This window comes from Eurosta solidaginis, chromosome 2 (assembly GCF_040869045.1).
Source record: "Eurosta solidaginis isolate ZX-2024a chromosome 2, ASM4086904v1, whole genome shotgun sequence".
NCBI classification, from domain to species: Eukaryota; Metazoa; Arthropoda; class Insecta; order Diptera; family Tephritidae; genus Eurosta; species Eurosta solidaginis.
This window is the reverse complement of record NC_090320.1, coordinates 28,858,990-28,886,917: the sequence shown is the minus strand read 5'-3', so window position 1 is coordinate 28,886,917 and position 27,928 is coordinate 28,858,990. Positions and strand designations below refer to the sequence as shown.

The following is a 27,928-nucleotide window of genomic DNA, read 5'->3' as shown; positions in this document are numbered from 1 at the left end:
TACCTTTATTTCTTTGTTTTTATTTATTTTTTTTTATTTTACGAATAATTATTTTTTTTCTTTTATTTTCTATTGTTTTTTCTCTTTTATTTTATATTTTATAAAATAAAATTTTCTGTATTTTTTATATTTTTTTATTATTATTTTTTTTTGATAATTTTGTTTTTTTATAATTATGAATCAAGGTTGTAGTAATTACAATCTATTTTAAGTTTTAATATTCTTTTAAAGGCATTTTTAAATGTTCAAAACTGTCGAAAGTTTTTCCAAAACTCTGCCGAAAATTTAAGAAAACATATGTAGGAATTAACATTTTTTTACCGTTTCAACATTTTTAAACATCAAAGTTTTTTAAAGAAGAATTAAAAAACTCAAAACTATTTAAAAAGCAAGTTGTCTAGTCTTATATTTCACTACATCAATGGAAAGCTTACTTTAATATTTTGATTACAAAATTTCCAAACAAAAAACAACATAACTGCGTATTTGTTAATGTTATCTATTTTGATTATCATTATTATTTTTTTAACATTTATGTTGTCATCAAAGCTCTACAAAATTGCTGTTATATATGTTCCTGTTTATTAGCAAAACGCAGAAACAACAATAGGCGAAACAAACGGAAAGGTGAATGAATGGGTTAACAGAAAAAAAGAGTGTTGTTGTTATTTTTTGGCTGTTTATGATGTTCGTGTAAAGTGTCATCTTTATCCTCATCATCATTATTTTTATCCATTTTTTTGTTTATTTACAAGCAAAATACATTAGATATGTATTGTGAGCTGCCTATTAGAGCGCAAAATAACGACACATATACATTTATGTGAAACTTTCTCTTCTATACGCCCTGTGCTGGTGGCCGTCTGACGTTGTTTTGCTAATTTTGTTTTTTCGCTATTCGTCATACTTATATTTTGATGATACATTTCTAGCTTTATTAGTAGATGTAATATTTGTATTAATTCATTTTATTAATGCCTTTTTTTGTTTTTTTCTTATATATGTAAATAAACTATAATTTAATATCCGCACACTTGTTCAGGCAAGTGACTCAATAGGAAATTTTTCTGTTGGTAATTTAAATGAAAATTATTTTTTTTATTAGTCGGAGGTGAATTATTAGTAAGTAAGATTGTTGCGATGAAATATATTTAAACAAATTTAATAATTTTAAATGTTTTATTTTTTCTTTCTAAGTCTAAATTTTAATATTTTTTTCCAGTTTATAAATAAATTTTTTAGTTATCAATAAAAGTTTTGCGTTTTTTTTTTTTTTTTGTTACTTAGTTTAATTTTTTATTTAATTTTTTTTGTTTCTACTTTTATTTTGACTTCTTTATTTAATTTTTATTTATTTTATTTTTATATTTTATTCGTTTTTTGAATTTGTTTGTTAATTTAATTTATTAAATTTGTTTTTAATTCCATTTCCTTATCTATGGTTTCTTTATTTAGTGTTTAATTTTTTTAACAATTTTTTTTAAATGGTTACGCAAACCCAATAACCAACTTAAACCTTCAAGATTATCCTGGCACGTCACTTTTATTTTATAAACTTTTTCATTATTTTTTATTTCTTTTAGTTTTCACGTTCTCCTTCTACTATTTTTTTTTTTATTATGATTATCTCTTATTATTTTTTATTTTTTTGTGTTTTTTTTTTAATTTTAAATTTTTTTTCGCTTTTTTATTTGTTCTATTTTATTTTAAATTTTTTATGTTTTTTCTATAAACTTTTAAATTTTTTATCTTTTTACTTTTTGCTACTTTAATAGTTTTTTTTAATGTTTTGTTATTTTTTACATAAATTTTCGGTAATTTTTTTTTGTTTAACCTTTTAGTTTTACTTTTTTTATTAAACAATTTTCTTTTTTTTTTATTAATTTTTTAAATTTAATTTGGTTATTCTATAATCATTTTTTTTAATTTGCTTTTATTTCTATTTCCTTTTCTTTATTTATAGTTAATTTTTTTATATATATTTTTTTAGATGTTTTTTTTTTTCAATAACTAACTAAAACCTTGAAGATTCTCCAATGGTTCTGTTGGTGCGCCACTTTTATTTTATTATTTTTTGCATTATTTTTTATTTCTTTTAATTATGTCGCTTTCCTAATCTATTATTTTTTCTGTTATTATCTTTTATTTTTTTTTATTAATTTTAAAATGTATAAATTATTTCTTTTAATTTTCAAAAAAATATGAACACAACAAATGTAAGCTTTCCATCGGACATAAAGTCGCTCTTAGCTAAGGGTCCAAAGTTCACGTTACCAACAAACAATAAGAATTTCCCTTTATTCGAATGCATCGCAGACGGTGAAGAACTTGTACAAACAATTAAAAACAAAGAGCAGCAAGAGGAAGCTCGCACAACATTTTCGGTACTAATAAAAGAGCATACAAAAACAAATAAACTGAATGCAATGGATAGTGTAATAGTTGATACAGTGGGCCGAGCTTGAAAGTTTCTTAGGCAAAATAACAACATTAAAATTCTCAAGTCTGACAAAGGCAATAAAACTGTAGCTATGGAGAAATATGATTATAATTTAAAAATGAAAGAAATATTAAATGATTTAACGATGTACAGAGCACAAAGGCAAGACCCTACGTCAAAATTACAAACAAAAAACAACAATTTAGTAAATAAAATGCTTGAAATGGAGCTAATTTCAAAGGCCGAAAGAAATAGTCTGATCACCACCACAGCCCTTTCCGCTAGAATTTATGGACTCCCAAAACCCCATAAGGAAGGGACACCCCTTAGGCCGATATGTTCAACCACTGGATCACCGTCGTTCGGTCTATGTAAATACAATACATATATTTTTAAAAACGTAACAGAAAATTCTAGTTATAATGTCACAAATACACTTGAATTTAAGGAAAGAATAAATAGTACTCATATTACTGATGATGAAAAACTAATTTCGTTCGATTGTGTCTCGCTTTTTCCGAGCGTTCCCACACAACTAGCTCTTGAGGTTATTCAAGAGAAATGTACAATAATAGAAAAGTACACTAAAATACCGAAAAAACTATTCATGGAAATATTTAAATTTTGTATTGAGGAAACCCATTATTTTAAATACGAAGATCAAATATACACACAAATAAGAGGATTACCAATGGGATCACCAACGTCACCAATTATCGCAGATATTGTTATGGAAAAGTTGCTTCAAAGTTCGATGGAAAAAGTTAAACAAAAGCGGAGACTACTTACAAAGTGTGTCAATGACATATTTGCAATTATTAACGAAACACACTTGACGCATTAAATTCTTTCAATAGATATATTAAATTGAGTTCGAGAACGAAGGAAAATTACCGTACCTGGACTCAATCATAATAAGCCATGGTAATGAAATAAAGCTAAAGTGGTATAAGAAACCTATAGCATCAGGACGAACCATCAATTATAATTCTAAACATGCAAAAACGATCATAATTAATACAGCGAGAGGCTGTATTCGACGAATGTTACAAATATCTGACGACACGTACCACAGAAAAATTAAGACTGAAATTAGAATGGTATTAAAAAATAATGACTTTCCGGATAGTATTATAAATTCTTAAATAGAAAGAGCGGTATCGGAAACCCAAATTCAAATAGTAGACGAGTCACAGATATTCAAGTCAGTAGTATATATACCACAATTATCAGAGCGGCTTAAGAAATCAGATTGCTACAACTAAAACGAAATAAAAATAGCCCATAAGCCGGTAAACATACTAAAACACATTTTTAATAGAACAAAGTCAAAAATACCAACCGCGGAAAAAAGCAATATTATACATATATAAAATACCTTGCAAAGGTAATACCAATGAATCTTGTAACAAGTGTTAAGTAGGAACTACATAATCAAAATTAAAAATGAGATTAGCGCAACATAACTCTGACTTTAAACGTTGTGAATAAACACAGAACCATAAAACGGCCCTAAAGGCCCATTGTGCAGGCAATGAACACTCACCAAACTTTGATGAAGCTTCTGTGCTCCAACAAGAAAAACAATACAAGAAGAGATTCACATTAGAAATGCTGCAAATAATCAACACACCGACAGACAAGCGAATAAATTACAAATCTGATGTAGAGAACGTAGCACAGGCGTGCAGATTTTTGTTATCAAAAAAATAGTTAGTATTATACTTCACGTTAAGCAGTAATAAATGTATGTACATATATGAATAATTTGTTGTAATGTTAGTCTTTATACATAAAAATCACGTGTCACTATGTTTGTCCGCGATGGACTCCTAAACTACTGAACCGATTTTGAATTTGTTTTGCACTCCGTGTGTAGTTTGATCTAACTTGAAATATAGGATAGGTTATATCTGAGTTTATATTCGCAATATTATTTTATTGCAATTTTTTTTTAAACGTTTATACGTAATAATAAAATGTTACGTATACGCAGCGGCACTCATACTTTCAGGTGGTGCGGATATACTTCCGTATAATTGCTTGGTGTTTAATTAAACAACTTGCTTATTAATAAAAAATATTATAGCGAATGATTTAGAAGTACTAAGACATTTTTTTTAATTCAGGAGAGTTTTTAGTTGTTCCATGTTCAATTTTTAAGCCGAATTTCAAAAGCAATGAATATCTGCATTTCGTTTTAATATTATAGTGAAGTGTGAAAAATAAAAATCTATATATATATAAGGAAAGTCTAAAATATGTGTTAGTTGGTCGCCGGTGTTTGAAGAGATGCGTCAATCGATTTTGTTTAAACGTGGATCCGGGTACCCCTAGAATGTGTTTATAGAATATGGATAACAAATGAAAGCTCTTGATGAGTGCTTTAGTAGAGGGTAATTTTCATACCCCTGGGTGACTAGGGTCTCAAGATATAGGCCAAAACGTGGGCCCGTGAATGCCTAGACAGTGTTTATACAATATGGATATCAATTGAAAGCTGTTGATGAGTGCTTTAGTACAGGTATAATATATTACCGCTGGGTGACTAGGGTCTCGAGATATAGGCCAAAACGTGGGCCCGTGAATGCCTAGACAGTGTTTATACAATATGGATATCAAAAGAAAGCTGTTGATGAGTGCTTTAGTACAGAGTAATATATTATACCGCTGGGATACTAGGGTCTCGAGATATAGGCCAAAACGTGGACGCCGATACCCCTTGAATGTGTGGGTAATATGGATATCAAATGAAAGCTGTTGCTGAGAGCTCTAAAGTAATTTTCATTGTGATATTCGATTTAGTCGCATCAACCTGGCAAAACTGATAAATATGCATGCGAATCCGAAATAGAGACATGAATTAATAATACCCACATACCTATTTACATACGTCCTATTCGATTTGCCTGAAATTTGGTATATAAATTTGCCTATATTAGTGTTTACGAACCTTTTTTCCGCCCAGAGACGGACTGGGACTGGGATTAGGACTAGGACTGGGACTGAGACTCGGAGTGGGACTGGAACAAAAGAGATATACTGAGAGATAGATAGAATGAGATGAAGATGGAGATAGATGAAGCGAAAAAGACGGAGGGAGGAGTGAATAAAAGGATTGGGAAAAAGTGAAAAGGGGGAGGGCAGAGTTAGACGGAAAAAGCTTTTTAAAATGTATGCAGGTAGGCCAAATTTATGGCAGAACAACGTCTGCTGGGTCTGCTAGTGATTTATTATATTAATGTTTTATGTTGTTATTAGTTTGTCCTGAAGACGATTACCGACGGTAATTCGAAATATATTGGCAGAACGAAAAACTTGTGTTTTATTAGTTTTTGCAAGAAAAACATAGACCTCGCGCCAGGAAATTGGAAAGTCGTTTAATTGTCAATAAAAGTTTTTTTTAATTGTTTGTTATACAATTCTTAATTTATTTTTTTTTTAGTTTTTATATAAAAACTTGTTTGTTTTACATTACTGTTTTATTTATTTTTTTAATTTAATTTTTTAGTTCTATTTCGTTTGCTTTATTTATTGTTTTTTTTTTAATTTTTAAGTTTTTTTATATTTTTTTTCCAATTGTCAGGCATACATGGTATGGCGTTGATGCGCTCTCTTATTTTATAATTTTTTTTGATTATTTTTTATTTATTTTAATTTTCTCATGTTTTGTCTATTTGACTATCTTTAATTTTAATTTATTTTCAAATTATTTTTAAATATTTTTTCTGATTATTTTTATTTTATTTTATAAAGTTTTTTTTTATATTTTTAACTTTTTATTTTTTTTTTAAGATTTTGTAAGTATTTAAATATTCATAAAGCCTTTTTCTTATTGGGTATTTTCATTCGCTAACCCACGATTAAGTTACTACTGATTAAATAATTGCCTGCGATCAATCAAAGCTCACAAAAAATAACACAACACAGCGTGTGTTTTAGTCAGCACAACCGAAATCGTGGTCGATTGGTGTCAATTTACAGCTATTTGATAGGTTGAAAGAACGCAATTTAACTTTTTTTCACTGTAGAAACATGATTTATGTTTCATTAAACAAAAAACGAGCATAGTAATTATGTTAGTAGCAGCTAATAACGTATTTACCAAGCTTAGTGTGAGAGATAAGTTTCAATTAATAGCATTATCCAATTAGATATAATAAAGGTACTTAAGATATAAAAAGGAAAAGACAAGATAACAACTAACAGTCATTGGGTCAAAAACGATTTCAAGGTTTAAAAATTTAAATAATAAAATATTTACTACATATGTGAATAGAATAATCCAAAAATTAGTTCTATAGGTGAGTAGTACTTTGTCTGTTCTTGACACTAAGAACTTAATTTTATAGTAAATACAAGGTTAAGCGATAGCGAGTTTGTTGGGGGCACGATGTTTTGAGTATTATATGGATGCGAGTACCTACTTTGACTCTTGTTTTGTACAAGTTGAGAGGAAATTAAATTACGATATTGGTTGAATGGATGCGTTAAAAAATTACATATCGCTCATTTGCTGCAACGTCGTCATAACTCAAAATACACAATTTTCCAGGAGAGCCATTCAAAGATTTTAACTGCCATATGTTGCGCATATAAAGGTAATTTTTCATTTTTATAACACGTGCTAAATTTTTAACTGATCACGAAGATTTTTTTATACAACACTAGCAGACCCGTCAGGCGTTGTTCTGCCCTAAATTTGGTCTATCTGCATACATTTTAATAAGCTTTTTCCGTCTAACTCTGCCCTCGCCCCTCTACACTTTTTCCTAATCTTTGTATTCACTCCTCCCTTCGTATTTTAGCTTCATCTATCTCCATCTTCGTCTCATTCTATCTATTTCTCAGCCTCCTTCTCCTTCTCTCTTCTCTCAAGTTTTTCTCATTCTTCTTCATATCTTATTGTCAGTCCCAGAGGGTGGTATGTATTTTGTTCCAGTCCCATTCCGAGTCTCAGTCCCAGTCCCACTCCGAGTCTCAGTCTCAGTCCCAGTCCTAGTCCTAATCCCAGTCCGTCTCTGGTCTACTTCCCAGAAAAATGCATCATAAATACTAATATAGACAAATTTCAGGCAAATCGAATAGGACGTATGTATTATTAATTTATGTCTTTATTTCGGCTTCGCATGCATATTTATCAGTTTGCCAGGTTGATGCGAGTAAATCGAATATCACAATGAAAATTAATTTAAAGGTCGCAGCAACAGCTTTCATTTGATATCCATAATACACACGCATTCTAGGGGTATCCGTGTCCATGTTTTGGCCTATATCTCGAGACCCTAGTCACCAACAGGTATGAAAACTACCCTGTACTAAAGCACTCATCAACAGCTTCAATTTGATACCCATAATGTAAAAACACTATCTAGGCGTTCACGGGCCCACGTTTTGGCCTATATCTCGAGACCCTAGTCACCCAGGGGTATGAAAATTACCCTCTACTAAAGCACTCATCAACAGCTTTCATTTGATATCCATATCCTTTAAACACATTCTAGGGGTATCCGGGTTCACGTTTTGGCCTATATCTCGAGACCCTAGTCACCCAGGGGTATGAAAATTACCCTCTACTAAAGCACTAATTAACAGCTTTCGTTTGTTATCCATACTCTATAAACACATTGCAGGGGTACGCGAGTCCACGTTTTGGCCTATATCTCGAGACCCTAGTCACCCAGGGGTATGAAAATTACCCTATACTAAAGAATTCATCAACAGTTTTTATTTGATATCCATATTCTATAAACACATTCTAGGGGTACCCGGGTCCACATTTTGGCCTATATCGCGAGACCCTGTCGATCCGGAATTTTCTTTGCTATAAACCTCACGGAGCCCGAGACCTTTCCAACGAATGCAAACCCGTTGAAATCGGTTCGCGCGTTATGGAGTTATAGCCGACGTTATGCCGTGTTACGTTGTGTTAAGCTTTTAAATTACATCCAACTACCAGTTGGGCCTTTTTTTGTTCTATGTTATGTTGTGTTATGCCCTTGTTTACGTTCACCATTTTTATGGCAGATGTCAACATCCAGCCGCAGCCGTGTGGCGTTAGGAGTAATCTGCCCGTCACACCGAACATCTTGCGTTCCAGTTCTGGCGGAAGCTACATCCAATTTTTCTTTTATTATTATGATTTAAATTCTATTTTAATAATAGTTTTTTTTTCCAGCACTTTTTGGTTTCCACGCTAGCGTAAGCAAAATTATCATATCTATTAAGAACATCAACTATCGAGACCTGAGTGAAATATCACTCTATAAACCACCCGTTTAGAAAACGCCCGATCTCAGAATTTTTTTTAGGAAGATCCCTTCCCGGAATATTTTTCAACCTCTCAGGTTTTGATTCAAAATTGAGTTCAAATTGTAATGAATTTATGATGATAGAGGGCGCTCCACAACTGAAATTAGGGCCGTATTACGCGTTACGATCCGTGATCGAAACTCATTTTTTTATTCACAATAGCTCTGAAATGGTGGATCGGATTAATGGTATATGCAAACTAGCAACAAATAGTACTCGTTAGATCCAAACTTATTTTAGCTTTTAGAATTCGTAACCTGTTGCATAGTTCTCGCTTGGGTGAAAATGGTTTTCAGTGACTGATAGTAACACTTAATACGGGCACAGATATAGTCATTGAAAAAAATATTGATTCAGCTAGTTTTAAGAAACTTTTCTGAGATGGACGTTTTCCAAAAAGTAGCGGGGATGCTATTTCACTTAGCAATCGAAATATTCTACCGCAATTACTTCGACAAAATTAAGTAGATGCTAAGCCGTCGAGGAACAAAATTTACGTTTGCGATCTACAGAAGAATTAGAGGTCAGCAAAATTTATGACACCGTACCAAAATCTCAGCTCCAATTAACTTGCTCAGTGAACTCACAGACGCTGTCTCGACAAGCGAGTCTGATAGCCCTATACCAAAGAAAAAATCCTAGAGCTGATGGAAATATTTTTTAACCAACCGTCAAAAAGAAGGCTTAAAATTTCATAAAGTTAATGGTACATGCCTTTCCCTAGCTCTTGAACATTTTCTAATGAAACAATTTCCTCAATTGCGGTATGTGTATTATTTTCTGAATTAACTGATCACTTACATTGTGAAATATGGACAATGGATTTGGTTATATTGGATGTTATGGAGTGCACATTTCAAAGAGTTTTGCTGTTAGTGGACTTTGTAATAATACTAAACACCTAAGTTGGTGCATAAACCAATTCGTTATTTCACCTTAACTGAAAAATCTGACAGTAAACTGTGGAAAGTTCGGCGATTTACGATATATTTAAAATTAGTAGAGCACGCTACAAATTTTTGTTATAGTCCAAATAACCCATTCATTCACAAAAAAATATAACTCTTAGGTATAAACATTTACATATGTATCGTATTGTGGCGAATATTAGCAGTTTTATACATCAATATGCTGCTACTAAATAAAAGCGCAACAACATTAAAGCAAGCAGTCACACTTATGTACATGAACACATCAAATCAAGCAGCCACACATACGCATAAACAGCAGCTTGAAGCAAAGAGATTATTTCACATACTCATCGCCTTATCAGCTAAGAAGTTGTTACTCACACATACACGCATATAGCTAAATAAACAAGTATGAGATACAACTGTTCCAGAAGGCATGTTTGTGAAAAGTCTAGACCTTAGGAGATGTAGGTGAACGAGGCTAACTGAGAGTAAAAAAAAGCAGCGCGATGCAAGCGATAATGAATCAGTTTTGATTTTAACACGCTATAGTGAAGTACGCGGTAAATGAAGTTGTGAAGTTCCAAAGTAGTCTAAATAAAAAACTGAATATTTGAGTTATTTATTCGACAGTTCAGAGGTTCGAACGTCAGCAGAAGGTGCAAAATAAGCAGAATTTCTGAAAATTCGTTACGGTATGTATTCTCAAGAGCAGTGTAGGCTATTAAAAAAATTAAAAAAAGTTTATTATAACGCTAAAATATTAATTTAAAAATTACACCACTACCAATGCCAAACACGTATTTAAACTATTTGAATGTTTACACTCACACTACGAACGCAAAGTGTGTTTGATGTTGTTGTGCTGAGAAAACCAGCAAGCCTCATGTAAACGAACTCTGATTTGATCTCGGGAGGAAATGAACGAAGAAATAAATAAAATAAGATAAAATAATATGAAATAAAATGAATCAAATAAAATAAATTAAATAAAATTAAAAAAAAATTTTAAGTTTAATTAAATTAGATAAAGTAAATCAAAATAAATAAAATAAAGGGAAAAAAATGAAAGCAAGCAGGAAAGGGAAAGCAAATGAATGATGAGGAAAGAAAAAAGATATGAATGGAAAGGAAGTGAAGAGAAAAACAGCAAAGGAATGCAAAGGTATAGTGCCGTCTGTAGTTGTTGAATTTTAACCACTGAGCGAACTCTAGTATTTATAATATTAATCCTTCTATGCTACTAGAAACTAACCATATATAATATTCAGTTGCAGTCTACTCAAGCTTTCTTTAGATGTTTTCTTTATTATTGAATAGACACAATTTATATGACTTTTGTTACCCTATTTAGCTACAACGAATTTTTCAATTCGTTAGAATTTTTTTCGCATTCATTAATCTGCCTATTTGCCGTTAGTGTGTCAACTTTAACCCCTCATACGTAATCCGATTGTAATCCAATTGTGTGAATGGTTGACGGGTAAAGCGTGTGAGCGCAAATAAACAAGCGATGAGGTAATATTTTTGCACACAAACCTCGCGTACTGCAAAATAAATATAATAAAATATAATAATAAAAAAAACTAAAATGCATGAAACACACGGGTGCTATAGGAAATTTATGTGCATACAAAAAAATATAATAAATATATTTAATAAACCGAAAATGTGTGAATATTCGATGTACATAGCTGGGCACATTGCACATAATTTTCAAGAAGCCAAATGAAATAAGAAACGTATTCAAAAACGCCCTCTACCAGAAAATCTATCAAAAATACTGAAACCCCTTCTTAGATTGGGCGTTCTTCAATCAAAATCCGAGATGGAGCGTTTTCGGACTAGCAGTAGAGGTAGGGCGATATTCCACTCAGCAGTCGATATAAAATCGCACAAAAACCAAATATGTATAATGTTGCTAACGTCAAGGAATCTTTTACAGTTCTGCGTCTTCGTTCGCAACACTGAACTGTCGAATGAATACACTCAAATGTTCTGTATATAAGATCCTCTTTATTTACAGCACTACTTTGGTAGTAAAACTTTACAACGTCTTCGCGTACTTCACTTATAGCGTATTAATATCAAACTGATTGCTTCTTTCCAGACTGCGCTGCTGACATACTCTCAGTTGGTTTGTTCGCCTATTTTCCCAGGGTTTAAACTTTTCGCGAACAGCCTTCTCGAATAATTGCTTATTAACTACTCATACACACTATTGTCTTCTATGTATATATGTGTGCTGTACGGCTTCGCTAGCCGCACGAAAACTCACCCTCGATTGCCTCCACACTATTCTGGGAGGGCGCCGCCTCCAAGTAAACGTTTCCTTTATAATGCCCGGAATGGTTGTGTTGAGGGTACTTACTGAATTATAGCCCGAATCGCAAGTAAAATGAAACTATTGAATTTATATTTAAATTTTAATAAGTGATACACTTTTTATTTTATAATAAAGTAAACTTCCAAATTTGCTGCCGATCGCTTGTGTGTCAAAATTTATATGATGGCGGTGAAACATGAAAATGTCGATGTCACTCTTGCATGTTGTTTTTCATGTTTCACCCCACATATATCTTATTCTTTCTTACATACTATATTACAATGGGTCATGCCATAATGTGTTATGTTATATTCATTTTATGTGTAACATTCACAATTAAATATTATTGTGAGCAACAATGTTAAGATGTTGCCAGATGATTATTAAAAAGTTAAATTGGGGGATTTTATCCTTACATCACCCTTTTTGGGGAAAAGAAGAATTGACAAAGTGATCAATTTTGTCACATTCTTCTTTGGCCATAACTTATAAAAATTGTTGCGAACAAACGAATATATATTTATATTTATATTAGGGTGTACCTTCCCTTTTTTTTCGTTGGTTCGGAACCATTTTTATTAATAATTGAAAAAAGATTTTATACATCGAGTAGTTAGATTTTAGTTAAATTTTTATAGTTCATTGTAACTTAAATGAAAGGTATAAATATTAATAAATTTGTTTTTTTTTTTTTTTTAATTTATGACAAAATATGTTGAATGTTTCTCTTTTTTTTTGTAAATATTTGTGTTTTACATATTTAATTTAAAGTTTTATATTTTGTATTAGATACTAAATATGTATTTTTTTTCTACGGACCATTTTATAAAAAGGTTTATTTGAATATACAAAATTTGTGCTTCTTTTTTTTTTTTGGTTTTTTTTTTGTTTTAACAATTTTTACGCCTTCGTGGCTGCTTAAATGATAGTAAGTAAATTTTGGATTTGCTTTTTAATCAAATTTAAAGTTTAGTGAGACTATTAAGGTAATATTAATTTACTTTACTAAGTCGGTTTTTATGTACCACTTTTTCTTTGTTTTTGACTTCATCGAAAATAGTTACGTTGGGTTCGTTAATTTTGGTTATGATGAACGGACCTTGATAAATTTTTTCGTGTTTATGATGTGGTTCTTTTTGTAAAAGCACTCTATCTCCGATTTTTACAATTAAAGGTCGTGCCGTTTTATCGTACAAATTTTTACTTTGTAATTTATTTTTGTTAATTAGATTTTGTGCCATTTTGTGCGTTTTCTGCATCCTAAACTTAACTTCTTTGGCATAGTTTTCGACGTTATAGATCGGGTCAATTTTTTCTTTTGTTAATTCATTAGGCAAAGTTGCCTTTTTTCCAAAAACTAACTCGTAAGGCGAAAATTGATTGTCGAAAACTGTGCTACTCGTAGTGTTGTGTAGGAAGGTAAAATATTTTAAATAAACATCCCAATCAGAAAAATTGTCTTTTAGATATGCACGTAAGTATTCATTAAACACTCTATGATTACGTTCAATCGTGCCAACAGTTTCATGATGGTATGCAGTTGAAAAATTATGGTTAATGTTTAAAAGCTTTGTTAATTCTTCAAATAATTCGTTTTTAAATTCAGTACCTAAATCTGATTTTATGGCATTCATTGTGCCGTAAGTTAAAATGAATCCTTCAAAAATAGCTGAAGCGATTGTTTTTGCCGATTTGTCCGGTACAGCGACTGTTACCAGATATTTAGTCATGTCGCAAATCATGGTAAGTGCGAACTTGTTACCATATTTGGACTCAGGTAGGGGTCCTATTGTGTCAATTACTAGTATATCAAATGGTTTACAAGGAGTTGGTGTTAAAACAAGTTTTTCTTTTGTTTTAGGTTTAACCTTGTTTGAGAGACAATCCTTACAATTTTTGATATATTTCGATATATCGCGAGTCATGTTCTTCCAATAAAATTTTGTTCGCAATTTTGCGTAAAGCCTTTTCATTCCGCAATGTCCACCGGAAATGGGATCATTATGGTAAATTTTCATAAGTTTTAATTTTGTATCTTCATCTGTTACTGTCTCCACTGGATCTGTCAGTATAATCTCTAATGATTTTAAAATTTTATTTCCAATATTTTTGAAATTCGTAATAGTATAATGTTCGAACATAATATCGTTTTTAGGCCATTCAATCTGCTTAATTTTGTGTTTGCCGGCTTCTGATTCAAGCCTCGAAAATAATTTCTCTAAAGTCATTATTTCGTTAACAAGCTCAAAACTAAGTAACTCGAGTTTCTTATGTTTAATATGCGCAAAAATTCTTAAATTTGTTGTTTTATTATTTTTATCGTACGTAATTGCAGATCTTATTCGTGGGACTTTTTTCGAAAAATTAAATGAAAATTTGTCGTAGACATGTAAAGTAAGTTGTTTTTCGTCGTTTTTGTCTGTTTTCCTATGTAAATTTTTGTCGTTTGCCTTTTTTGTCATGGCTCTTGTCTGTACTGCCAAAATTTGTTTATTAGCTTCTTTAATCTCATCGATTGTTATACGCGATAGTGCATCAGCACAAACGTTTGATTTACCTTTTATATATACAATAGTAAAGTTATATTCAGATAGTTCCAGTCTTATTCTTGAAAGTTTTGAAGATGGGTCTTTCATGTTGAATAAGTATACTAGAGGTCTATGATCTGATTTTACAATGAAATTGGTACCATACACATATGGTCGAAATTGCTTGATTGCAAAGTAAATAGCTAAAAGCTCTAATTCTATAATAGGTTTTTTCTGTTCTGCTTTATTAAATGCTTTGGAAGCGAAACAAATTGGTAAATCACTACCCTGTTGTTCTTGACTCAGAATAGCGCCACATCCAGTTGTGGAAGCATCAACTGTAATAATGAATTGTTTAGTAAAATCTGGATATTGAAGTAATTTTGGTGAAAGTAACGCTGCTTTCAAAGATAAAAATGCTCTTTCGCACTCTACATCCCATACAAATTCAACTCTTTTTCTGCTTAATCGATTTAAAGGCGCTGCCAGAGACGCAAAATTAGGTATAAACCGTCTGTAATAGTTTGCAAACGCGACGAATCGTCGTACCGCGTCTTTGTCAGTCGGTTTTGTATATTTTTTAATTGCGTTTATCTTAAAGTCGTCTGGCAACAAACCTTTGGCTGAGCATTTATGACCTAAAAATGTAACTTCTGGTCGTAAAAAGTTGCATTTATTTGGGTTAAGTTTGAGATTGAAAGATCTACAAGTATTGAAAACTTTTGAAAGATTTTTAATGTGGTGTGCTTCGCTACACCCTATGACGATAATATCGTCGACGTATAAGAATGCGACATTGGGTGGTATACCCGAAAAAGCTATGGTCATCATTCGCGAAAATGAGTTTGGTGCTATATTTAAGCCGAATGGAAGCACTTTCCATCTAAATGCGCCACGATCAGTGCTGAATGACGTAATGTCACGAGAGTCAGGATGCAAGGGGATTTGATGAAATCCTGAAAAAAGATCTAATGTGGAAAAATATTTTGCTCTACCGAGATTGTCTAAAATATCGTCAACTCTAGCTAGTGGAAATTTATCAGCAATGAGTTTTTTGTTTACTGCGCGAAAATCTACGCACATACGATATGCTTTTTGACCATTTGTATCTTTCTTTGGGACTACAATCAAAGGACTATTGTAATTCGAATAACTAGGTTCAATCAAATCGTTGTCTAATAATTTATTTACTTGGCGATTTATTTCTTCGCGTTGAGAATATGGCAATCTATAGTTTTTAACATATACCGGATCGTTGTCTGTCAATCTTAGTTTTTGCTCGTAAAAGTTATTTAAAGTCATTTTGTCCGTGTCAAGAGCGAAAATGTCGGCATAATCTATGCAAAGGTCAATTAATTTACTATGAGCATGTTGAGGTATTTGATTTTTTAAAATCGAAGTTAGTTTTTTCGTACGTTTGTCTTCTGTTTCTGTCTTGTTAATTGTATAAACATTATAGTTTGAAAGTTTTTCTGTCCGAATACTTTTTCTTTTGACACACTTTATATCATCCGTGGTATTTATAACTTTAATAATTGGGTTACTGCAATTAACAATGCACCTAGCTGTGAAAACACCTTTTTCGATTTCCTGCGAGTCCACGAAAAGTGGCTCGGGTGAATTTCCTAAATCAAAAAGTCTGAATATTTCGCATCTTGGTGGAATGATACAACTGTCGCTTTCTGTTCCGTGTAGGATTGGTATCGCGACTTTTTCATTACCTACCCAAAAGGAAATACTATTTCTTTCATAATTAATAATGCATTTGTTAATTTTCAGAAAATCTTTACCCAGTATGCCGTCGGATGGAATATTAAAATCTTCATTTACTACGTGTAAAGTATGTTTAATGGAAAAGTTTGAAAAATTTAAATTTGCGGTAATTTTACCTAAAGTAGAAACTGAATTAGAAGTGACACCGGTAATGTTAATAATGTCGTTCGTAATTAAGGGAATATTTCTGTCTAGACATGATATTTTTATTAAGGAAATGTCGGCTTGAGTGTCTACTAGGAAAGAACAAAATTTTTGTGACTCGTTTAGTTGTAATTCTATAAAATCAGAGTAATTTAAATTTAAACAATAGATGGCTATTGGTGAGGGAAGTTCGCTTACTCGCTTAATTCGTCCTCCCTCAGTGTTCGCTCCTGAGGGGCACTGGCGTTTAAAGCGCGAACGTTTGCGTTTCGACCTCTACCATTGGCTGATCTCGAATTGTTGTTCCTATTGTTACTATTGTTTGGATTAGGGTTGGTATTTGGACGCGCATTATTATTTTGATATCTATTTCCGTGATAATTCCTGTATCTTTGATTATTATTACCGTTATAATTACTGTTGTGTGAAAATGAACTGTTATTATTTCTATAACCAGTATAGCCGCGGTTTGGGTAAAAACCTCGATAACTACCACGTGAATTTCTAAATGTACTGTTACCACGTGATCGAAAAGCTAAAACCTGACGCTCAGTTACTTCGTTGTTTTGTTCTACAATTAATTTTGCTACTACGTCTTTCGGATCAGTAAATGCCGTTGAGGCTAAAATGGTTTTTACTAAATTGGATTTTGCATTTAGACGACACACGTTAACGGTTTGTTCGACTGCCATTTCATGAGCTTTCGTTTGAGTGATCCCTTCAATAATAAGAGACCGCTCAAGTGAGTCAGCTAAATCTTCTACTTTTTTGGCAAAATCTGTATAATTGTTACCGCTAACGTGCAACGCTGCAATTCTCCCTGCTACAACTTTCGAGTTGTCTGGTTTGATCCTATTACGTAGAGCTGTTTTAATTTCGTTGACTGAAGCTACTTGTGTTGGTATTGCTTCACGAGCTTTACCCTCTAATTTTGATTTCAAGAACGCTATAAAAGTATTGGTTAAATCTGCAGTAGCGAATTGTTCGAGTAATTCAATTTTGTCTATAAAAGAATCAAGTGCTAGTGGATCACCACTGTAGTTTTCTCTAATAGAATTAGCACATGTGTTAATAAAAATTCTCTTTTCCTCTGGAGTTGCCATGATTTGATCGTTAAGATCTGGAGCTGAATTAGCAGAAGATGAGGCCACGTTTGTACTAATTGGATCGTTAAGATCTGGGTTTTCGTTGGAAGAAGGATTAACTAAGTTTGCACTATTTGGGTCGTTAGGATTTTGTTTTAAAGTAGAAGAAGTTAAAATTTCACTATTTGAATCGTTAAGATTTGGAGCTAAATTAGAAGTTGAATTTTTAATGGAAGAATTTTCGAAGCCTGGAAAATCTGTTGATAAAGAAAATCTATTTTCCTGGTTTGTGACTTTTTCGGTCGAAGATGAGGCTAAACTTTCGTAGCTTGAGCCTGATTTGTCTGAATCGGATTCTGAATCTGAAGTTTTTTTCACTTGTCTACCACTTCTAAGGTTGTACATATGAAATTACTAAAGCACTTGCTTGAATGTTGAATTTATATTCGAAGTTAAATTGTTGAGGAAAAATGGCGAAGAAGAAAAAAAGTAAAGAAATATTTAACAATTTAGTAGAGGAACTTAATTGAAACTGCAGTGAATTTTTATGAAAGATCTATGAAAGTAATTGATTTTAAAATGGCTCAAAATTATGTATATGAATAGGTAAAAATCTTAAAATGTACTCACGGACGCACCGCTTTATTCAAAAAAATCTCAATTTGGTTTTTCTCGGAACCACCGCATGTAATAAAAAAAAATTTGGTTTTTAACGGAACCACCGCATGCACCGAAAAATTGATTGGTTTTTCCGAAAACCACTTATGTATTGTCAAAAAAAAATCCAAAATTTATATTGAATGAGAAGTTAATTTAGTTGGAATACGGAGATATTTAATATGAAATTTTAATTTTTAATATACATACATATATAATTTTAAAGAAAAGTACCATTAGGCAAAAGAATGTTTAATACATATATGTATACTTATTTTTGTCACTGCGGCTGCTGCGCTGGCCGACCTGAATCGCTGCTGGTGTTGTTGCTGGTGTTGTCTTCGATGTTGTTGTTGTATGCTTATAGTTGGTGGTGGAGAATTTTGTATGCTTCTGGGTGCCGTTACCTTCGCCGTTATGCGTGGCGTGGTGCGAGTGCCGTTATGGAAATTTATGGAATTTATAAAGTTTTCCGTTAGATTTTATTTATTAAATTGTATTTTAGTTTTGTTGAATTTGATTAGTAGAATTGTCTTTGTGGTTTATTAGACTCAATGTAGAAAATTTGTATTGTCGTTTGTACATTTAATATGTAAAATTGAATCGTAGAATTGTTTGAATTTGTATTAGAAGAGTATATTTTAGGTTTGTTAAATTTTATTTTAAGGAATTATATCGTAGTTTTGTAGATTTTAGATAGAAAATTATGTAGGAAATTATATCGTACTTTAGTAGAATTTTATAATAGAAAATTGCATATTGAGGTTTTATTGAGTTTTAATTAGGAAATTGCACGGTAGTTTATTAAAAATGCATTTAGAAAATTATTTGTTAAAAATTAGTTGAATTCCGTTTAGAAAAATATATCGTAGATTAGTGAAATTTTATTTTAGAAATTTTTAGGTTGAATTTTAATTAGAAAATTGTGTTGTAGTTTATTGAAAATGTATTTAGAAGACATTTAGTTGAATTTGTTTAGAAAATTAAGCCGTAGGTTAGAATTTTAATTAGCAATTTAAGTATTGAAATTTATTAGAAAATTGAATTTTTAATTTTGCACGTTTATCGCACCACACACACACTTTTGCCTTCTGTCCACTTGAAAAAAAATTCTCACTCACCACTTCCTAGACGTCCGGCTCGTTCCGATGTTAAAATAAAATGGACGAGGCTCCAGCCTCACGGTCGCCATGTGCTGTACGGCTTCGCTAGCCGCACGAAAACTCACCCTCGATTGCCTCCACACTATTCTGGGAGGGCGCCGCCTCCAAGTAAACGTTTCCTTTATAATGCCCGGAATGGTTGTGTTGAGGGTACTTACTGAATTATAGCCCGAATCGCAAGTAAAATGAAACTATTGAATTTATATTTAAATTTTAATAAGTGATACACTTTTTATTTTATAATAAAGTAAACTTCCAAATTTGCTGCCGATCGCTTGTGTGTCAAAATTTATATGATGGCGGTGAAACATGAAAATGTCGATGTCACTCTTGCATGTTGTTTTTCATGTTTCACCCCACATATATCTTATTCTTTCTTACATACTATATTACAATGGGTCATGCCATAATGTGTTATGTTATATTCATTTTATGTGTAACATTCACAATTAAATATTATTGTGAGCAACAATGTTAAGATGTTGCCAGATGATTATTAAAAAGTTAAATTGGGGGATTTTATCCTTACAATATGTCAGTACTGTCGTCTGCGCTCTATGTTGCTGTGTACATGTGTGGGAAACATCGTTGGAACTATTTTGGTGTGACGGGACATGCATATTTTATGCCGACTCTGAACGGCACCTATAGGCGGAAATACCCTCGGAGTGTTTGCCAAATCACTGCCAGGCGCGATCCCTCTTAGAAAAACTTTTTTTTAACTGAAATAAATTTTTTTTTTTAATTTTCGTTTTTACTTTGTATGGGGTTTGAATCCAGGATCTTCAGTGTGGTAGGCGGAGCACGCTACCACCACAAAACGGCGGCCGGTACAAAACTGCATATTCAAAAAAATTCAGTGAAATCTAGTTGAAAGGTTCGATCGATATTTTCATACCTCATGCAACTCAATACCACAAAGTGAAAAATAGCACTGAAGATGGCACAACGCCGAAACTTGTTTGTCCTCAAGCCGAAATTGACAAGTGTTGACCAAAAATTGTTGCAAAATAGCTTAAGTGTCAGCGGAAATAAAAATGTTGTGCATTGTGCCTAACTGTGATATTTACACACATATACAAACTGCGTGCTAGTTCTAGTATTCTTTATATGGAGTTGCAAATTTTTGAGAGCAAAAGCTGCAAACGCGGTATTTTTAACAAATGCTGATGACGAAATCGCTTTCGTTGGTGCGAATAAAATAAATGTTTGAAGTCAACAAGAAGTAGTTAGTTATGTTATTTTACATGCAGGTGTGTTTTAATTTGCATATCGAACTTTATACTCCATACCAGTATGTACAAACAACAACTAGTTATGTTAAATCATGCGAAACTTTATACGCTTAAATGCAGCTGTTGCTTTGTATTAAGATTTAATTAGCATTTAACCATTTTTTTTTTTTTCGTTTCATTTGTTATTAATTGTTGTTCTCTGTTATTCTACAAGTGTTTATTTTACTATATGTATGTTCATGATAATTGTGTTAAGATAATGTTGTATGCATGATGCCAGGCGTTGTTGAAGTGACGAGATTGACGCATAAACGAATTAACCACACGCTTATCATGCTGAGAAAGTGGCATTTGCGATTTTTGGCTCAGTTGTGCTCAGTGTAAAGAGAGTTATGATAATAAACGAGATTCCAGAATATTTGTTTCGAAGTTTTGTATAGAAATGTGATTACCAATTAAGTTAATGGTGATAATTACTTGTGTAAATATTTATAACATTATAAGCGTCAAAGTGAAATGTGTAAAGTAGGTTAATAAATAAACATCTACACCCAAAATAAAATTTATGAGAACAATTATTATAGCGAATCGTTCAACAAATTCTTAATCAATTTAAAAGGGTTGACTTGGATTCGTTCAGACTAAATGTGCTTCATAATTGGGAAAAAGTATATTGTCCAAATTTATTTAACAATTTGAGAAGCATTGAAACAGCGTGACATCAGGACGAATAAGGCGACATCTGTTTTGATTATCCTTGTAAATCTCTTTAAAGCCTTTTCTCCCAGGAGTGGCTTTCGAACTCAACCTCCTCCTCCAAAGCCATGCATTTGTTCTTGTGCTAAAGTTCCCAATTTCCTTCTTCGCATCGCCACTGCCGCCATTATATAATGTCTGCGCCGCCGCCGCCGCCGACGACAAAGTGATCGGCGTTAACCTCTAACTCCTTTTAACCTACGTAGCTTCTTATAATCAATATATGTATCTCTTTTCATTATTTAAGATAGGAGTTTATGCTTAATTCCAGAAAATAGCAAATATACTGTTTTAACAAACATTCCCTACTGCATGTGCTTTTCATCTTACTCTTCCTTTGTCTACGTGTTTTCCTAATCTTTTCGTATTTTTCACCTCTCGGTTTATTCTTTTTTTACTAAAAGTGTTTGACTTTGTCTTTGTTTTTTTTTTTTAATTTTTTCTACTTTATCCTTTTCCTCTCATTTTCATTCAGCTTTTTCTTTCGTTTCCTTCATATTTTTTCTTTTTTTTGTCTTTTCACATCTTTATTCATCTCCTCTTGTTTAGTATTGCTTTTTTTCTCCTTCCATCTTATCATTTGTTATTTTCCTTCCTTCTTACTTCTTCTTCTTCGTCGCCATATTTTTCTATTTGCTTTTTTCTTTAATTTTCATTCTGTTTTTCTTTTTCTTCTTTTTCGTACTTTTTAAAGACTCTTCTCATTCTTTTACCATTTTTATTCTCCTGTCCACTTTTTCTTCTCATCTTCATGTTTGTTCCTTGTTCCTTGTTTTTTTTTATGTTTTCCCATACGCGATTTTTTTCCTTCCTTCATCGTGCTCTTCCCTTATCCGCCTTCTTATTGTATTTGCTGCTTTTTTTATTTTATTCTCTTTGTTATTATTCTTTTACTTTTATTTTAACTGTTCCTTCTTGTTATTTTTCTCAACTACTTTCCATTCTTTATTTTAGCTTATTTTTTATTCTTTATTATTCTTGTTTCGTCGTCGTCGTGTTTTGATTGTTTTTTTAAAATAATCAGGATCGAAAAAAAATTTGATTGAGCCATGTCCGTCCGTCCGTCCGTCCGTCCGTCCGTTAACACGATAACTTGAGTAAATTTTGAGGTATCTTGATGAAATTTGGTATGTAGGTTCCTGAGCACTCATCTCAGATCGCTATTTAAAATGAACGATATCGGACTATAACCACGCCCACTTTTTCGATATCGAAAATTTCGAAAAACCGAAAAAGTGCGATAATTCATTACAAAAGACCGATAAAGCGACGAAACTTGGTAGATGAGTTGAACTTATGACGCAAAATAGAAAATTTGTAAAATTTTGGACAATGGGCGTGGCACCGCCCACTTTTAAAACAAGGTAATTTAAAAATTTTGCAAGCTGTAATTTGGCAGTCGTTGAAGATATCATGATGAAATTTGGCAGGAACGTTACTCTTATTACTATATGTACGCTTAATAAAAATTAGCAAAATCGGAGAAGGACCACGCCCACTTTTAAAAAAAAATTTTTTTTAAAGTAAAATTTTAACAAAAAATTTAATATCTTTACAGTATATAAGTAAATTATGTCAAGATTCAACTCCAGTAATGATATGGTGCAACAAAATGCAAAAATAAAAGAAAATTTAAAAATGGGCGTGGCTCCGTCCTTTTTCATTTAATTTGTCTAGGATACTTTTAACGCCATAAGTCGAACAAAAATTAACCAATCCTTTTGAAATTTGGTAGGGGCATAGATTTTATGGCGTTAACTGTTTTCTGTGAAAATGGGCGAAATCGGTTGATGTCACGCCCAGTTTTTATACACAGTCGTCCGTCTGTCCTTCCGCATGGCCGTTAACACGATAACTTGAGCAAAAATCGATATATCTTTACTAAACTCAGTTCACGTACTTATCTGAACTCACTTTATCTTGGTATGAAAAATGAACGAAATCCGACTATGACCACGCCCACTTTTTCGATATCGAAAATTACGAAAAATGAAAAAAAATGCCATAATTCTATACCAAATACGAAAAAAGGGATGAAATATGGTAAGGTAATTGGATTGTTTTATTGACGCGAAATATAACTTAAGAAAAAAATTTATAAAATGGTTGTGACACCTACCATATTAAGTAGAAGAAAATGAAAAAGTTCTGCAGGGCGAAATAAAAAACCCTTAAAATCTTGGCAGGTATTACATATATAAATAAATTAGCGGTATCCAACAGATGATGTTCTGGGTCACCGTGGTCCACATTTTGGTCGATATCTGGAAAACGCCTTCACATATACAACAACCACCACTCCCTTTTAAAACTCTCATTAATACCTTTAATTTGATACCCATATCGTACAAACTCATTCTAGAGTCACCCCTGGTCCACCTTTATGGCGATATTTCGAAAAGGCGAACATCTATAGAACGAAGGCCCACTCCCTTTTAAAAATACTCATTAACACCTTTTATTTGATACCCATATCGTACAAACAAAGTCTAGAGTCACCCCTGGTCCAGAAAGGCCCACTCCCTCTTAAAATACTCATTAACTCCTTTCGTTTGATACCCATATTGCACAAACGAATTCTAGAGTCACCCCTGGCCCACCTTTATGGCGATATCTCGAAACGGCGTCCACCTATGGAACTAAGGATTACTCCCTTTTAAAATACTCATTAACACCTTTCATTTGATACCCATATCGTACAAACGCATTCTAGAGTCACACCTGGTCCATCTTTATGGCGATATCTCGAAAAGGCGTCCATCTATAGAAATTAGGTCCACTCCCTCTTAAAATACTCATTAACTCCTTTCGTTTTATACCCATATTGCACAAACGAATTCTAGAGTCACCCCTGGTCCACCTTTATGGCGATATCTCGAAAAGGGGTCCACCTATAGAACTAAGCCCCACGCCCTTTTAAAATAATCATTAACACCTTTCATTTGATACCCATATCATACAAACAAATTCTAAAGTCACCCCTGGTCCACCTTTATGGCGATATCTCGAAAAGGCGAACACCTATAAAACGAAGGCCCACTCCCTTTTAAAAATACTCATTAACACCTTTCATTTGATACCCATATCGTACAAACAAAGTCTAGAGTCACCCCTCGTCCACCTTTATTGCGATACCTCGAAAATGCGTCCACCTATAGAACTAAGGCCCACTCCCTCTTAAAATACTCATTAACTCCTTTCGTTTGATACCCATATTGCACAATTGAATTCTAGAGTCACCCCTGGCCCACCTTTATGGCGATATCTCGAAACGGCGTCCACCTATAGAACTAAGGCCCACTCCCTTTTAAAATACTCATTAACACCTTTCGTTTGATGCCCATATTGTGCAAACAAATTCTAGGGTCACCCCTGGTCCACCTTTATGGCGATATCTCGAAACGGCGTCCACCTATGGAACTAAGGATTGCTCCATTTTAAAATGCTCATTAACACCTTTCATTTGATACCCATATCGTACAAACGCATTCTAGAGTCACCCCTGGTCCATCTTTACGGCGATATCTCGAAAAGGCGTCCATCTATAGAACTTAGGTCCACGCCCTTTTAAAATACTCATTAATACCTTTCATTTGATACCCATATCGTACAAACGCATTCTAGAGTCAACCCTGATCCACCTTTATGGCTATATCCCTAAATGGCGTCCACCTGTAGAACTATGGCCCACTCCCTCATAAAATACTCTTTAATGCCTTTCATTTGATACACATGTCATACAAACACATTCCAGGGTTTCCCTCGGTTCATTTTCCTAAATGGTTATTTTCCCTTATGTTGTCACCATAGCTCTCAACTGAGTATGTAATGTTCGGTTACACCCGAACTTAACCCTCCTTACTTGTTTTTTCTTATTTATTCTTTCTTTACTTTTTCTTCTTTCTTTCTCCTTCTTCTTCTTTCTTTTCCTGCTTCGCCTTCTTTGTTCTTCTTTCACCGACTTCGGCCTCTTCTCCTTTTTCTTCTTCTGTCTACTACTTCTTCTTTCTACTATTTCTTATTCCACTTCCTTCTTATTATTCTTCTTCTCTTTCTTTCTTATTCTTCTTCTCTGTTATTTTCCTTCTTCCTCTTCTTTCTTTTTCTTCTTTTTTCCTTTTTTCTTTTTGTTAACTCATTTTTGTCATATTTAAAGAATTGTAATATTCTCATTTCGATCATATCCAGTGTCTATAAAACCATTCAATGCCTTTTTACTTTTTTATATCATTATTTTTTTGTTTCTATCTTTTCACGTTTTAACTTCATTTTCCTTGTACACACCAGCTTTATAGCATGAATTCTCGTATACCAGATGCTAATTATTTCTTTTGATCAATAACCCTGCTCATACCTCTTAACTTCTTGTTTAACTGCATTAACAGTCTTGTTAATTGAATTACTCATTTGAAACTTTAATTCAGGCATGCTTAACCAACGAACCGATATCATTTCGTTACGATAATTAACGTTAATAAACGAAACAAAGTCATTTCGTTTCGTTTATTAACGTTAAAAACGTCAAATTAACGAAATGATTTCGTTTCGTTTTCTGCCATATCAAAACGGAATCAAATCGTTTATGTTCATTATTAATTTCAAACTATGCTGGCAAAGCTGATTGATGGCGGAGTCATTAAAGGTGAAAGCAATAGCCAAGCTGATTGCAACTTTTCTCATGAATTTTGACAGTACGTACATTTCTCAGAGTGTTTTAGACATTACCACCAACGAATTACACAAACAAATTATATGGAGTTTGTGTGTGTATGTGCGCTCGTTGTTACCACCTTACGGCTTCACCATGGCTATAGCATTGCCAGCACAATTCAAACATAAAGTATCACGTTTTTGTTAACGTTTTTAACGTTAACGAAAGCTTTTCGTTTCGGTTAAAAACGAGATACAATTTATCTTGATAATTTCTTTATCGATAATATTTCGAAGTGTTTCAACGGAAACGGTGGAAATTTTTTGATAAACGATTAGCTTAACGTTAAGGTGCATCTCTGCTTTAATTCATGACTAATGACTGATGACAACTGACAGCTGAGAACGAGTAACAATGGGAGGCAACTGAAAATGCTACACACATCGACACGCCCTCGTCCATAAATTGATTCGAATATATAGCTGTACTATAGCTTCGCGTGTACCACGATTCACATAAACGCTTTATGCACACACGCTTCCTAACGATCCGTTACATTTTTACATATGTACCAGTGAGCTGCAATTATTCATCTTTTAATGTTATTAGTGGACTAACCAAAAAATTAGTATTAGTGCGTACACAAACAAGGAATATCATTCTCTTATATCCACTAAAACACATTTACATAGTCATGCTTCGTAAAATGAATAATCGCTCATAAGCCACGAAGCAGGTCAGTACTCAATTGTCTTCTTGAGCAAGAAAGTCAAATGTGTTATACGAAAACACTAATTGGAATAAGTGAGACTAACAGTCCAATAAAATGAATATAGTCATATCAGTCTTCTGACGCTAGCAACACAACGATGTACACAAAACTAAACTGAAAACAGCGCTAAAGAAAAACCGATAATAAACGAAGTATGCAGTGTATTACACACGAAACCAACGTGCTACTGAGTTAAAGCGAATATGATTTCAGTTTATACTCAACAATGTCATATATGTATGGGACATATGTGTTGTGGGGCACTCGTATCTATTTTCTATTTTATGTGCTAGTCACTCATAGTATTTTTCTGTACTTGACTAAGTACACATTTAGACACAATTTTTTGGCTCATGACAAAGTGCACTAATTTTATTAGTACTCAAATCAGATCTCTGATATGTACACTACAAATCGTATTCAATGAAATTTGTAAAACAGAAAGGAGAAACCAAAACAAAGATATTTTGTAAAAGAGCGAAAAAGTAAAACGGCAGAAGGGTAGGTAAGTGGCTGGTGCTGAATATTTGCATGGAGCAAACATATCGTACACCCAGTTCCAAACAGCGATCAACTCAAAAAATCGTAATGTTCAGTAAACGCGAAAAAATTAGTGTCTCCACCATATGTGCCAATACAGTTTATATATATTACAAAAGAAATTTTTCGTTGATTAGTGGAGATATTTATAAAACAAGTATACAGTTCGATAGGTATTGATTTGGAATGTTTGGTGGTAGTCATAACTTCGAAAATTCAGATTTTTGAGTTTGGCCCTTTTGATCTAGATATGCGATATGTGCATATGTATTTACAATAAATGTATGTACATGTGGTTACGAATGATAAACAAATTCAAAAAATATTGATAAACAACTCAATTAAGAAACATTAAAATACTATAAAAAAGCAAAACTACTTATGCAAGGACATTTAAAAAATCAAAAATAAAACATGCAAGTGCGTATGTATAACTAAATATTTATCAACGATCCCTCGTATATTAGTATGATTAAGAATATGCAAAGTTATGACTAACTACGCAAATAATAAATATAATAAAAAACCAGTAAAGGTGTCTAAGTTCGGTTGTAACCGAACATTATATACACAGCGTGAGCTTTAATTGCACATTTCATTTCAGATAAATTACTTTTCTACATAACACGTGGCAC

General features: G+C 32.7%; 1 protein-coding gene across 7 annotated transcripts in view; it reads right to left on the bottom strand.

Annotated features, from left to right (window-relative positions):
- The window catches only part of raw, a 142,523-nt gene that overhangs the window by 79,471 nt on the left and 35,124 nt on the right, over window positions 1-27,928 (bottom strand). Inside the window, exon 2 of one of the 7 annotated variants that reach the window (XM_067764809.1) lies at window positions 168-19,496. The exons of the other annotated variants lie outside the window; for them this stretch is intronic. Within the exon in view, the coding sequence (XP_067620910.1) occupies window positions 12,982-15,819 (2,838 nt within the window). The 5' untranslated portion in view covers window positions 15,820-19,496 and the 3' untranslated portion in view covers window positions 168-12,981. Of the gene's footprint in view, window positions 1-167; window positions 19,497-27,928 lie in introns of those variants that run through there. 7 annotated transcript variants of the gene reach the window in all.